The following is a 15,673-nucleotide window of genomic DNA, read 5'->3' as shown; positions in this document are numbered from 1 at the left end:
TTACGAAAGAAGGACTATTGGGCACAGAACTGGTTTCCAGCAAAGATGTGCTTCAGAGAGAATGCAGAGGAGATTCAATAGGATGATGTTTGGGTTGGAAACTCAGTTATGGGGAGAGATTGGTTGGACTGTTTTCCTTGATCAAAGGACGTTGAGAGTTGACCAGACAGAAGTATATAAAATTATGAGGCATAAATAGAACAAATGGGCAGTATCGTTTTACAATGGTAGGGTTATCAGTACAAGAGACCATAGGTTTAAGGTGACGGGAAGGAGTTTTAAGTGGATCTGAGGGGTAAAAGTTATTTTTTTAAACAGAGAGCAGTTGATATATGGAACTTGCTGACAGAGTAGGAGGAATTAGATACAATCACTACATTTAGACAGGCACTTAAATAGCAAGGCATAGAAGGTTGCAGACCCAATGTAGGCAATAAGATCTCTGTAGATAGGACATAGCCAGTTTCTATGTTGCACATCCCTTACTCTCTAAGATATGGGGTGGTATAAACAAAAGCTTGGCCAAAGAGGAAGGCTTTGAGGAAGGTCTTACCAGAGAAAATCTAGGGCAAGGGTGGAAGGATCAGAGCGCGAGTTAATGGTCCTGAAGGTTAAATGGACAGCCATGAACATGCGATGATGCATGACTAACGGGGTGCAGCAAGACTCCAGTTATTTACAATATATATTAACGATTTACACAAAGGAATTAAGTGTAGCATATCCACGTTTGTGGATGACACAAAGCTGGGTGGCAGTGTGAGCTGCGAGGAGAATGCTATGAGGCTGCAGGGTGACTTGGATAGATTAGGTGAGTGGGCAGATGCAGTACAATGTGAATAAATGTGAGGTTATCCACTTTGGTGGCAAGAACAAGAAGGCAGTTTATTATCTGAATGGTGTCAGATTAGGAAAAGGGGAGGTGCAACAAGACCTAGGTGTCCTTGTCAACGAGACCTAGGTGTCCTAGGTTTCAGTCACTGATTTTGGATGATCAGCCATGATCATATTGAATGGCGGTGCTGGCTCGAAGGGCTGAATGGCCTACTCCTGCACCTATTTTCAATGCATGATATCAAAATTCGAGTAACTGATTACTTCTTCACAGGTTGTGAACCTCACTGGCTATTTTTCCATCCCCGATTGCCCCTGAACTGAGGAAAGAGTCATAAGTGAATTTTATCAATGTTCCACAACGGCATCTTGGCTGGGGGGGTATCAAAGAAGGGAAAGATGACTTTTCGAAACAGGGATGAAAGAAAGTATGAAAGGAACATGTGAGAACTTGGAGACTGGGAGCCAACATAATTGCATTTCTGCTCAAGCAAAATGTTTATCTGATAATCCTCAAAATTAGCATCACAGATCCAATTGTAAGAGGGCACTGCAATGTTATACTGGTGATTCTATTATAAAATCAACCGTCACGGTAGAGTCAAAGGAATGTTAAACTATATTATTTGTGGGAACTTTGAAGAATCAGTGCCTTACATCATACCTTTTTTATGAGAGGGGAATAAACAATGGATGTTGCACCAGCCTTACAAATGAATTCTTATATAATTATAGAATGGATATGAGATGCAGGATCTCGTAAGTTTTAAATAACCATATAACCATATAACAATTACAGCACGGAAACAGGCCATCTCGGCCCTACAAGTCCGCGCCGAACAATTTTTTTCCCTTAGTCCCACCTGCCTGCACTCATACCATAACCCTCCATTCCCTTCTCATCCATATGCCTATCCAATTTATTCTTAAATGATACCATCGAACCTGCCGCCACCACTTCCACTGGAAGCTCATTCCACATCGCTACCACTCTCTGAGTAAAGAAGTTCCCCCTCATGTTACCCCTAAATTTCTGTCCCTTAATTCTGAAGTCATGTCCTCTTGTTTGAATCTTCCCTATTCTCTAAGGGAAAAGCTTGATCACATCAACTCTGTCTATCCCTCTCATCATTTTAAAGACCTCTATCAAGTCCCCCCTTAACCTTCTGCGCTCCAGAGAATAAAGACCTAACTTATTCAACCTATCTCTGTAACTTAGTTGTTGAAACCCAGGCAACATTCTAGTAAATCTCCTCTGTACTCTCTCTATTTTGTTGACATCCTTCCTATAATTGGGCGACCAAAATTGTACACCATACTCCAGATTTGGTCTCACCAATGCCTTGTACAATTTTAACATTACATCCCAGCTTCTATACTCAATACTCTGATTTATAAAGGCTAGCATACCAAAAGCTTTCTTTACCACCCTATCTATATGAGATTCCACCTTCAAGGAACTATGCACGGTTATTCCCAGATCCCTCTGTTCAACTGTATTCTTCAATTCCCTACCATTTATCATGTACGTCCTATTTTGATTTGTCCTGCCAAGGTGTAACACCTCACATTTATCAGCATTAAACTCCATCTGCCATCTTTCAGCCCATTCTTCCAAATGGCCTAAATCACTCTGTAGACTTTGGAAATCCTCTTCATTATCCACAACACCCCCTATCTTTGTATCATCTGCATACTTACTAATCCAATTTACCACCCCTTCATCCAGATCATTGATGTACATGACAAACAACAAAGGACCCAACACAGATCCCTGAGGCACCCCACTAGTCACCTGCCTCCAACCCGACAAACAGCCATCCACCATTACCCTCTGGCTTCTCCCATTCAGCCACTGCTGAATCCATCTTGCTATTCCTGCATTTATACCCAACAGTTTAACCTTCTTAACCAACCTTCCATGAGGAACCTTGTCAAAGGCCTTACTAAAGTCCATATAGACAACATCCACTGCTTTACCCTCGTCAATTTCCCTAGTAACCTCTTCAAAAAATTCAAGAAGATTAGTCAAACATGACCTTCCAGGCACAAATCCATGTTGACTGTTCCTAATCAGACCCTGTTTATCCAGATGCTTATATATATTATCTTTAAGTATCTTTTCCATTAATTTGCCCACCACTGAAGTCAAACTAACAGGTCTATAATTGCTAGGTTTACTCTTAGAACCCTTTTTAAACAATGGAACAACATGCGCAGTACGCCAATCCTCGGGGACTATTCCCGTTTCTAATGACATTTGAAATATTTCTGTCATAGCCCCGGCTATTTCTACACTAACTTCCCTCAATGTCCTAGGGAATATCCTGTCAGGACCTGGAGACTTATCCACTTTTATATTTTTCAAAAGTGTCAGTACTTCTTTTACTTTGAAACTCATAGTATCCATAATAAAGGTCACATAAATCTGGAAAGTCAACATCACACAGCAAACTTTCTTGGTTATTTTAAGAAGTTCTTGCCATTGAGAATCACTGCTAGAATCCTCAATAAAACCCCCCCACATAAACCACATTAAAGACTTTTTTGTAAAAACAGAAGGAATTTAGAGCATCCAAACTTTCTGCTGCACTATGGTAGTGCTACAAACACTATCCATGATGGAAGCTCTATAGCTGAAAACTGGTGTTAATCAAGCTACTTTAAGTAAATATTACCATATTATAGCTTGGAGGTGAAGCAACAAACTATAAGAACAACTTTTTAAAAATGATTTATATTTTCTTCAAAAGCAAATTTAGTATTACAGGCAACATGCAATGAGAACTTTGGAAGAAAATTTCTGCTTAAAATGTTTCTGTAAACAATTGCCAATCATTTGTTTTCTACTTAAGACTCGTGCTGAGGAGAACTGGTATAAATTGCCCATCTCAAAGCCAGTCCCTTGCAGTGCTCGCCAGATTTATGATTGCAACAGTGCAGTGGGCAAACCAAAATCACAGCCAAACTGGTTACGCAACCTGTTTTTAGACATTTACATGGAACTGTGCTTGTTTGCACATTTAAAACTGGGTATAGCCAAAAACACAGAAAAAGTGACCACCGTAGTTATAAATTGATCTGTGTAAAATCCCGCTGAGTTCCGCCAGCTGTTTGTTTCTTTACATTCCCAATCTGAAATATGAGGAACTGTACGTCCTATTTGAATTGGGTAGCATACACCCCAGCTGTATGAACATTGACTTCTCTAACTTCAAATAGCCCTTACTTTCCCTCTCTCTCCACCCCCTCCCACTTCCCAGTTCTCCCACTAGTCTTACTGTCTCCTACTACATTCTATCTCTATCCCATCCACTCCCCTGACATCAATCTGAAGAAGAGTCTTGACCCGAAATGTCATCCGTTCCTTCTCTGCAGAGATGCTGCCTGTCCCGCTGATCTACTCCAGCATTTTGTGTCTACCTTTGTTTGTTTCTTTACTGTGTAGAGTGCTGGCTTCACGTCTGCAAGACTGACAACACTGCCAGGTTATGGCATCACGCCTAATTCAAACTCAACAACATGGCAGGTTGTAATGGTGGGGATTCTTACTTGTGGCTGGTGGTCCTCTTCCAAACTGCTGGCATTCTATGTTTCCCATACAAGTAAAATCAAAACATAGACGCACATCTGCCCCAAGTCTTGGACTTGCAGAGCTACTGCAATAGCCTTTTTTGCCTCCTCAGTCCACAGAATCGAGTGACAGAACATAGAGCATGGAATGATGCAGTGCCCATCGACCGACAATGCCAAGTCTTGCTGAAATTCCACAACATTTAAGCTGGGAAACTAGCACTTGGCTTTCATGACAGATCAGGCTTGGTGTAGGAACCTGGGTTTCATTGTTTAGAATGGGGTTTCTGGACTCTATTGGTCTGAGAATATTTGAATGAGTTTTAATTAAAAGTATTTTTTGTTGAAAATGTTGATACGTTTCAATTGTTGAAATTCCCAAATGTTCATCGCTCTTTTCAACATATATACACATACACATATACATATAGATACATACACACACTGAACACACAATAACAAAAACCTTCAGAAGCACATAGGTGAAATATGGAGGATAACATTTAACACAGAGAAACATTTTGGGTATCTTTCGGAAGAACACGAGACAGCAATATAAATGACAATGTTTTAAAAAGGATGAAAAACAGAGAGAAATGTACTTACGGAAATATTTGAAGGCTGCAGGAGAAGTGAAGAAGATCGCATAAAGAAGCATAGGATACAAAAGCATGGAAATTATGGTTAATCTTTTTAGAAAGTGGGTTAAACCTGTAGTATAATGTTCAATTCTCAGCGTCACACTTTGGAAGTAAGTCTAGCCCTCAGAAAAATTGCAGAAGGGACTCGCGAGAACAGTACCCATATTAGGGAATTTCAAATAACAAAAAACTGGAGAGCAGCTTCTTCTACATGACAGAAGTGTTCACAAACACGCAGGGTTTTAACAGAGTAAATAAGAAAACTAGTGACAGGAGGTGGCTGTGCCTAATGAAAACAAGAGCGCCCTCTTGGGAGCTGTAGGGGGAGATGACGCTTCCAGTCCGAGCGGCGGACACGTCAGTGACTCCAATCCTAGAGATGGGACTCGACCGGCAACACCGAAGTCGGGCAGAGCCATAGTGGTGGGTGACTCCATTGTCCGAGATTCTATGGCGGCAGGCGAGACGCGAGGATGGTCTGTTGCTTCCCTGGTGCCAGGGTTCAGGATGTCACAAACCAAATTCAGAACATCCTCGAGAGGGAAGGTGAACAGCCGGCAGTAGTTGTGCACGTAGGCACAAACAACATCGGGAAGAGGAGGAAGGAGGTCCTGCAATGTGAGTTCAGAGACTAAAAAGCAGGACTTCTAGGGTAGTTATCTCTGGATTGCTTCCAGTACCTCGTGCTAGTGAGAACAGGAACAGGGAGATAGGGGATCTGAATGTGTGGCTGAGGGGCTGGTGCAGGGAACAAGGATTTAGATTTATAAACCACTAGGATCTCTTCTGGGGTAGGGGTGACCTGTACAAAAGGGACGGGTTACACCTTAACTGGAGGGGGACCGACATTCTGGCAGGCAGGTTTGCTTGGGCTACACGTGTGGGTTTAAACTAAATAGTGGGGGGGAGGGATTGACAAATTGGGAGTATAAAGATGGAGTTGAAGAGGAAGTGGCTACAGGAAAAATTACAAAAGATTCCCGAATTAATGGGAAGGAAAGTTCAAGAAGGGATAAGAGAGTAAGGTCAGGGCCAATTGCGAACGGTGCGAGAGGGGAGGTGAATACTGAGGTCACAGTGTTGTATATGAATACACAAAGTATAATAAATAAAGTGGACAAGCTTGAGGTTCAGTTAGAAATTGACAAGTATGATGTTGTGGGAATTACAGAGACATGGCTGCAAGAGGGCCTGGGCTGGGAACTGAATATTCAGGGGTATACGTCCTATCGAAAAGACAGACAGGTGGGCAGAGGGGGTGGGGTAGCTCTGTTGGTGAGGAATGAAATTCAGTCCCTTGCAAGGGGTGACATTGAAACAGGAGATGTGGAGTCAGTATGGATAGAACTTAGGAATTGAAAGGGTAAAAAGACCCTAATGGGACTTATCTACTGCCCCCCGCAAACAGTAGCCTGGACATAGGGCGCAAGTTGAATCAGGAGTTAAAATTGGCATGTAGTAAAGGTAATGCTACAGTTGTTATGGGAGATTTCAACATGCAGGTAGACTGGGAAAATCAGGTTGGTACTGGACCCCAAGAAAGGGAGTTTGTGATGGATTTGTGATGGATTCCTAGAGCAGCTTGTACTGGAACCTACCAGGGAGACAGCAATTCTGGATTTGGTGTTGTGTAATGACAGGGTAGCTAATGTTATCCCACTTTTTAAGAAAGGCGGGAGAGAGAAAACAGGGAATTATAGACCAGTTAGCCTGACATCGGTGGTGGGGAAGATGCTGGAGTCAATTATAAAAGATGAAATAGCGGCATATTTGGATAGCAGAAACAGGATCGGTCCGAGTCAGCATGGATTTACAAAGAGAAAATCATGCATGACCAAATCTTCTGGAATTTTTTGAGGATGTAACTAGGAAAATGGACAAGGGAGAGCCAGTGGATGTAGTGTACCTGGACTTTCAGAAAGCATTTGATAAGGTCCCACATAGGAGATTAGTGGGCAAAATTAGGGCACATGGTATTGGGGGTAGAGTGCTGACATGGATAGAAAATTGGTTGGCAGACAGGAAACAAAGAGTAGTGATTAACGGGTCCCTTTCAGAATGGCAGGCAGGTAGTGGGATACCGCAAGGCTCGGTGCTGGGACCGCAGCTATTTACAATATACATCAATGATTTAGATGTAGGGATTCAAGGTAACATTAGAAAATTTGCAGATGACACAAAGCTGGGTGGCAGTGTGAACTGTGAGGAGGATGCTATGAGAATGCAGGATGTCTTGGACAGGTTGGGTGAGTGGGCAGATGCATGGTAGATGCAGTTTAATGTGGATAAATGTGAGGTTATCCACTTCAGTAACAAAAACAGGAAGGCAGATTATTATCTAAATGGTGTCAAGTTGGGAAAAGGGGAAGTACAACGGGATCTGGGGGTCCTTGTTCATCAGTCAATGAAAGTAAGCATGCAGGTACAGCAGGTAGTGAAGAAAGCGAATGGCATGTTTGCCTTCATAACAAGAGGAATTGTGTATAGGAGCAAAGAGGTCCTGCAGTTGTATAGGGCCCTAGTGAGACCACACCTGGAGTATTATGTGTAGTTTTGGTCCGCTAATATGAGGAAGGACATTCTTGCTATTGAGGGAGTGCAACGTAGGTTTACAAGGTTAATTCCCGGGATGGCGGGACTGTCATATGCTGAGAGAAGGGAGCAGCTGGGCTTGTACACTCTGGAGTTTAGAAGGATGAGAGGGTATCTTATTGAAACATATAAGATTATCAAGGGTTTGGATACGCTAGAGGCAGGAAACAATTTGGGGAAGTCCAAATCCAGGTACCACAGTTTAAGAATAAGGAGTAAGGCATTTAGAACAGAAATGAAGAAACACTTTTTCACACAGAGAGTTGTGAGTGTGGAATTCTTTGCCTCAGTTGGCGGTGGAGGCCGGTACTCTGGATACTTTCAAGAGAGAGCAAGATAGGGCTCTTAAAGTTAGCGGAGTCGGGGGATATGGGGAGAAGGCAGGAACGGGGTACGGATTGGGGATGATCAGCCACGATCACATTGAAGGCGCTGCTGACTCGAAGTGCCGAATGGCCTACTCCTGCACCTATTGTCTATTGATGGAGGGTAACCAGGGGAATCAAATTTAGGTGATTTGTCAGAACGAATATTGAAATTGGTATCTATAAAAAAATGCACAGCAAGCAATTGTGATCAGTAATTCAAAGGCTGAAAGCATTATGACATTGCTTCAAACTCTTCTTGACCTGGGCAATGCATAGTTGAATCTTTCTTTCTCTAACCTTTTATCCAGATGCCTTAACTAACAGAGAAACACTCCATATATAAATGGTGCACAATCATCATAGAAATTATAAATGTCAAACCACTTTATAATCTCCTCTTTTCTAAGAAACACAGCTCCAATTTTCCAAGGTTTAAAAAAAAGTAAAAATTTCATGGAAGGTTCGTGCTGTAAGCAAATTTGAGCCCAACAATTTAGCACCATCATCTTAGTAAACAATCTCATGATTATGACAGATAAATGCAAAACAACAATAGAATATTTCCAAGGTAAGGATGCAGGCAGGCGGTGAGTTTACTTTGGCATTGTGTTCGGGGCAGGTATTGTGGACTGAAGAGCCTGTTCCTGTGCTGTACTGATCTATGTTCTACGAGGCATTAATCCCGTTTCTCTTTCCACAGATACTGTCTGAAATGTTGGGTCTTTCCAGCATTTTTTGTCTTTGTTACACAGTTCCTGTGTCTGCAGATTTTTGGATTTTCAAATGGAGAAAGACTCATATTTGTAGATTGCGCTGCAAAGTAGCAAAGTGCTTTGCAATCAATGCAGTACTTCTAAAATATTGTGATCCCCATACACTAGAGAACAGTGGCCAGTTTGCTTGGTCCCACAAAAATCAATGCAATAATCACTCGGTTTTCATGCAGTAATATTGATTAGGAAATAAAATGAAGAATATTTCGATTTGTGACTGTCACAACAGAGGACACAATAGAGCACCAGTGGTGCAGCTGGTAGAGCTGCTGCCTCACAGCACCTGAGACTTGAGTTTCACCCTGACCTCAGGAGCTTGCAAGTTCTCCATGTGACCACGTGGTTCACTTTGGGTGCTCTGTTTTTTTTCCCCACATCCCAAAAACATGACAGTTTAAAGGTTAAGTGGCCTCCATAAAATTGGCCCTAATGTGTAAGGAGTGGATGAGAAAGTGGGATAAAAGAGATGGGTGATCGCTGGCTGGTCTCAGTTGGCTTAGGGTCTGTTTCCATGCTGTATCTCCAAACTAAACTAAAAGGACACATATGTCCATATGAATTACAAATTTGTAAATTTAGTTTCATATGACAAAATTCCACAATAAATTACTCTAAACTGACTCTTTAATTTTGAATTTCAAAATGTGTTTGAAATGAGGTGAAGGTTGTAAGGCTACCAATGTTTCAACTTATAACACTGTTCAATTAAAAATGTTTCACACCTGTAGAGCATGGTTACATGAAAAGGTTGGTACGCAAAAGCAATTTAGCCAACAACAATCTAAAACAAAACAATATTGTGCTTTTAACTGGGAGGTTCTGCTAAACTGCAAGTAGCAGGATAAGGGGTTAACACCTACCAAAACATAGACCTCTTGAGCTCTATGCACACCCTTGAACCACAACTTAGTGTATTATTGGGTTTATAGTTCACAAGAAAGACGCTAATTTAAAAGGATGTGAAGTAGAAGCAATTTCAAAATTTGCTAAATGATCACATCAGTTTTTGCAAAACAAGGAGTCATTAGAAATACCCAATATTCTATTTACATTCATAATCCTCCTATGCATTCGGGCACACCAAACCTGTTTGAGTATCCAGATGTCTGGATGAATTCATTGTGAAGTTGGACTGAAGCAAGGTTATAATTGTCTCAAATTGATCTTTTCTGCAATGTTGAGCCAAAATGGGAGGAAACTCCCAAAGTGAGCCACAAGTTAAAGTATAATTTGCAGATTATATGCCCTACAGCCACTGTGCATATTATTTGCAAATTATAATTGCATTTAAATTTAATCAGTTTTGTGTACTGTAACACCACTTAACCATTGTGGTGAATCATGAGGGTACAGTTCTACTTCCTTTGGTTTAACTGGGGTGGGGTGGGGTGGGGTGGGGTGGAGTAAGAATAAAAAAAGCAAGAAAAATAATCGCCCTTAAAAACTAGCTTTATAAATTCTTATTTGACTCTCTTTAAAATCTTCTTCCTTCTTAGTTCAAAGTTTCCACGACCTGCTGCTTTAGGCGCATTAGTCAGCAAGCTTATTAAATTCAGCTCTGTTTTTTTTTAATTGTATTAAAATAAAATAAAGTGCCAGTTAAATAAAAAATAAAGTAACAAAGGCTTACAAGACACAAGCTACCCAGAGAGAAAACGGATGGCACTTTTTGAAATTGTATTCCAGGTCAGAGAGCAGAACTGAGCTATTAGGATGAGCCTGAAATTCTGTAGTTCATCGTAGGGAGTAGGTACTTGACATGTCAGAATGTCTGAGCTTATTTCATTTAGCACCTGCAAAAATGAAGACTAACAACCATTGAGATTGGTATTGCATTCCATCATCAGTGCTAACGACTTAACATTGACCGTGATGCTTACACTAAATTGTGAACGTCATATCCTGCTTATATTTGTTTATCTGTTTGAAGATATGTATAATTTTATTGCATATTTATGGAACCATTTCCTTTCATGATGGTTTCACTGTAGATAGTAATTCACCTATGATTTCTTTATGGATTTTCTCCAGTAGAGTTCCCAGGAATAATGTGGTTTCCTGATGCATTACCCGATTCATGCAGGATTAGCAGACATTGAAGTCAGACTTCACAAGCTGAGACATATTTATAATTAGGTGAAAACATGAAGCATAAAAGATTTGCAAATTACCACAGGATTATAACATGCAATAAAGCAAGAAAAATGCACAAGCCTTCATTTGTATATAAAACAGACATTCTCTGATATTCAAGATAGGAAGTTGTCTTATGCTGTGGGAACTTCTTCCTTATATTATTTAAGGTGGAAGTACAATCAAGGTGAATTACAATAGGTGTAAGGAAAGGCTTTTAACCAGATGTCTTGACACTAGAGTCAAAACATAAAATCTTGTTCCTAAAAATAGTGCTTCTGAATTCAACTCCTAAACAAACCAAATTCAAGTCAGTGTAACTGATGATTATTCATAAGAACACTATTTAAAGCATAACTAGTAGATTTCAGGTGTTTAGTTTCTCACAAAAATGAGTGCAGAAGTGTCCAAACAAGTCTTTGCAGAACCAAATCCAACCCTTCTTTGTCTTTTTCCATCTACTTTCAAAGTCAATTTCCAAACAAGTCGTATTTCGTTGCTAATGTTACAAAGAAACCAAATCTAATTTTAAATACCATAATTTACACATTACCTGAATTGGACACATTCATACAGCACGGAAACAGGCCCTTTGGCCCAGCTTGCCCAAACCGACCAAGGTGCCCCATCTATACTTGTTCCACCTGCCCGGGTTTGGCCCATATCACTTTAAACAATTTCTGTCCACATACCATTCCAGATGTCTTTTAAATGTTGCTATAATTTCTGCCTCAACTACCTCCTCTGGCAATTCATTTCATATACCCACTGTGTGAAAAAATTGCCCCTCCAATTCCTGCTAAATCTTTCTCCTCTCAACTTAAACCTATGTCCTCTGGCTAAATGACGGGGCATTTAACCTATCTATTTCCCACATGATTGTATACACCTCCATAATCACCTCTCGTCCTCGTACGGTCCAAGGAATCCAGTCCTAGCCTGCTCAATCTCTCCCTAAAGCTCAGGCCCTTAAGTCCCGGCAACATCCTTGTCAACCTTCTCTGTACTCTTTCCAGCTTCACAACATCTTTCCAAGAGCATGATGACCAAAACTGAACACAATACTCCAACTGTGAGCTCTTTGTGCAACTGTAACATAACATCCCAACTTCTACACTCAATAACCTGACTGATGAAGGCCAATGTGCCGAAAGCCTTCTTGACCACCTTATCTACCTGTGACACCCTTTCAAGGGACTATGTACCTGCACTCCTGGATCCCTCTATTACACAACACTCCCCAAAGCTGTGCCATTTTACTGTGAAGGATAAAACTTCACATTTATCTGCATTAAACTCCATTAACCATTCCTCTGCTCACTTTCCCAACTGATCAAGATCCTGCTGTAACGTTTCATAGCCATCTTTGCCATCTACAACACCACCCACTTTAGTGTCATCTGCAAACTTACTAATGCCTTCTACGTTCTCATCCAAATCCGGTCTAATTTTACAAAATGCTTTAAAAAAAAAATGCCAGCAATTTGCCTGCAAAAGGTATTGCAGGTTAACATCCAGAGGTTAGGACTTGAAGCAGCATATTAGGATTTGCTCTGCCATAATCTATAATGGAATGAAGCTTGAATCTACATGTTCCAACAACAATCAGAGCTTGAGCAAGCAACTATGGGTCATCCCATGTTTCAACCCTATTTATTGACCGCTTAAAAATGATTCCACACCTAACTTGTCCACACCGGCCAACATGTCCCATCAACAATAGTCCCATCTGCCTGCTTCCTTCTGAACCCATCCTATCCATGTACTTGTCTAAATGTTTCTTAAACGTTGCGATAGTCCCTACCTCAACTACCACCTCCGGCAGCTCGCACCATATGCCCACTACACTGAAAAAGTTACCCCTCAGGTTCCTATTAAATCTTTCCCCCCTCGCCTTAAACCCATGTCCTCTGTTTTTTGATTCCCCAACACTGGGCAAGAAAATCGAGTGATTGAGAAACGTATTCTCATTCATAACTGGACTAAAGCACTGACACTATAACAGGAATCAAGGGTATTAAGGTATCAAAATATTAGGATCAAATTTCCCATTAATTATCACCGATGAGCTTATTTGTTTCATCATTCATCTGATCATAATGAATTCCCATTTAAGATCAAAGTAATTATTTGTAGTTAACCAAAGATCACTGAGACAATAAAGGGCCTGTCCCACCAACATGCGACTGCATGCAGTGAGCGCGACCTAACATGGTCGCTTGAGCCGTACGGCCTCGTGGGGCCGGTCCCACTTCGATCGCTGGAGTCATATGGAGTTGTGCGGGGCTGGTCCCGACATCGCGCGGGGCTCCCAAAAACTGATACTGTCCAAAAATTCCGCGAGGCAACTGCCTGTCGGCTCGCAGCCGCAATGAAGCCGTATGCAGCGCCTCGACGGGCGTACGCAGCGTCACGACGCCGTACACAGCGCCTTGATGGCGTGGCGTTGTACGATGATGTCACCGCTCGACGTGCCGTTGCGTGATGACATCACCGCCCGACGCTGTGCGACGTCCAAATTCAGTCGGCCCGCCTCCTGCCGAGCTGTTTGGCGAGTATGATGTCGGGACCAGCCCCGCACAACCCTAGACGTCTCCGCGGTTGGAAGTGGGACCGACCCCACGAGGCCGTACGCCTCAAGCCACCACGTTTGGTCGCACTAGACACATGTAATCGCATGCTGGTGGGACAGGCCCTTAAGTTACATCAAGTCAAGTTAAAGCTTTCTTTTACTCAAGTGCCTTTGTCAAAAGGAGGACTATAAACTAAAACAGTTGAACATGCATCTGCAAACAGATATTTACTGGACCGTAACTAAACCAGTATTCAAATATTTAAAGGTAACAACAGTCGGAAGAAATAGGCAGATTTTTAAGATGTGGGGTGGGGTGGGGTGGGGGTGGGAAATGTACATAGAAAAAGCAGAAGCGGGTCTCTTGTAGTTTACATCCAGTGTGATATGTAGTTGCCATTGACTGGGGTGGAGTGCACCCTGTAAACCACAGAACAACTACACTGAATGCAAGAAAACAGGATAAAGACCATTATTTTTCAAAGAGTAACATTTAATTCAATACAGGCCTTCTTAACACAACATTCCCGATCCCAATGTGAATGAAACACAGTCCAAGAATTGTGGTATATTCATTATAAAACTTCACCTTACTTTCTGCAATTTGGTACTGAAAAATAAATTAAAAAACATGATCTCAGAGCACCTAAGCCAGTAAATGTGACTACTAAACACAAACAGTGTTTTGGCAAGTTCCTTCCTTTGTCAACATTGCTGCACAAAGACTTGATTTCACCTTGTACTTTTCATAGATTATCAGATATCGCTTCCACTCTCAGAAATATTCCAGAATTTTCCAGAAATATAATTATGTTAGATATTATAGGGTTGCTAATTTAAATATTAATATCCAAAGCTGTGGAACTGTGGATATCACTTACACCTTAGGGCCAGAAGATCGTGTATTGAAGTCCGAAAGCCTGGGATGACACTAGGGTGGCAGGCAGGGAACGGCATCCTCTCAGAGGTGCTGCTTATCCTCTGGTGAATGTGAAGGAACCAACATATATCCCCCATATTTGAGGGATTCTGGAGTCTTGGGATGGAGTACAACATTCAGAAGTTTCCCTGAACTTCTGGGACATGCCTGTTCAACCTGCCTCAGCACAAACCTGTTGCAGGTTCTGTTCTCAATTCATTTCAAGAGAAACAGAGTCTGGTGAATTAAAGATAACCTAATTTCATTCAATAACAATGCAACTGCTTCCTACAGTTCTTTAATTAGCTTTCTTAATGTAATAATTTAAATATTTTTAATAGTATGATTAATTTTTAAATTAAGGTTGCATGTTCAGTCTTGTTAACAATTCCATTAAGTAACAATGTAACTGCTTTCTACAGTTTTACTGTTTTAATTAACTTTCCTAATGTGATCATTTAAATATATTTAATAGTATGATTTTTTTTTAATTAGTGACCATATTCTCATGCTAATTTTGAGCAGTAGTGACACTCATATCTGCAGCCGTCTCTTGACTCCAACAGTACAGGCTCAATTCTGATCATTGGTGCTATCTGTGTGGAGTCTCCCTGTGACTACGTGGTTTCCTGCAGGTGCTCAGGTTGCCTCCCATGTCCCAAGCCAGCAGAGTCGTTTGTTCTGAAGAAGGATCCCGACCTGAAGTGTCGCTTATCCATTCACTCTGCAATGTTACCCGACCCGCTGAGTTATTCCAGGGCTTTGTGTTTTGCTGTATTTTGGCTAATTGGCCACTGTACATGATACCTAGTGTAGAGAGCTGATAGGAATTTGTGCGTGCATGGAAATCATCCATGGGAACATAAATGGAGGACTGGGATTGCTCCAAGATTCAGCACAGAAGGAGGACATTCAGCCTATCAAGTCTGTCCAAATAGCTGTGAATGATGAAATGTCAGAGACATTGACAAATATTGAAATTCTTTGGCAGCTGCCCTAACTTGAAGGAATGTGATTTCACAGGATGTTAAAGTGTTTCCATCAATTAATATCAGAGGGGCCTTTGGATGCACTCAGTAAGGTCAGCGTTGGTGTTGCAACAACTTATAGTGGAGGCCCTGTTCTCGGTTAAGAGCAGGTTTTGTGCGTTGGCGGTTAGTTAGTGCACATGGCAAGAAGCTTGGAGGAAATGGGTGAAGAAACAGCTGGAAAGTGAACAAGGGAAGGGAGAAAACAACTTTTGGACATTTTATAGCTTTTCCCCACAA

At 41.4% G+C, this 15,673-nt stretch overlaps 1 protein-coding gene across 11 annotated transcripts in view; it reads right to left on the bottom strand.

Annotated features, from left to right (window-relative positions):
• tbc1d1 (TBC1 domain family member 1) overlaps nt 1-15,673 on the bottom strand; it is a 247,214-nt gene that overhangs the window by 70,136 nt on the left and 161,405 nt on the right. For 6 of the 11 annotated variants that reach the window (XM_033026822.1, XM_033026812.1, XM_033026836.1 and 3 more), the window contains one exon: nt 5,014-5,028. The exons of the other annotated variants lie outside the window; for them this stretch is intronic. In XM_033026822.1, coding sequence (XP_032882713.1) covers nt 5,014-5,028 — 15 coding nt within the window. The remainder of the gene's footprint in view (nt 1-5,013; nt 5,029-15,673) is intronic. 11 annotated transcript variants of the gene reach the window in all.

Source organism: Amblyraja radiata, chromosome 1 (assembly GCF_010909765.2).
Source record: "Amblyraja radiata isolate CabotCenter1 chromosome 1, sAmbRad1.1.pri, whole genome shotgun sequence".
Lineage (NCBI taxonomy): Eukaryota > Metazoa > Chordata > Chondrichthyes > Rajiformes > Rajidae > Amblyraja > Amblyraja radiata.
The sequence above is the reverse complement of the archived record's forward strand: the minus strand, read 5'-3'. Positions and strand labels throughout refer to the sequence as shown.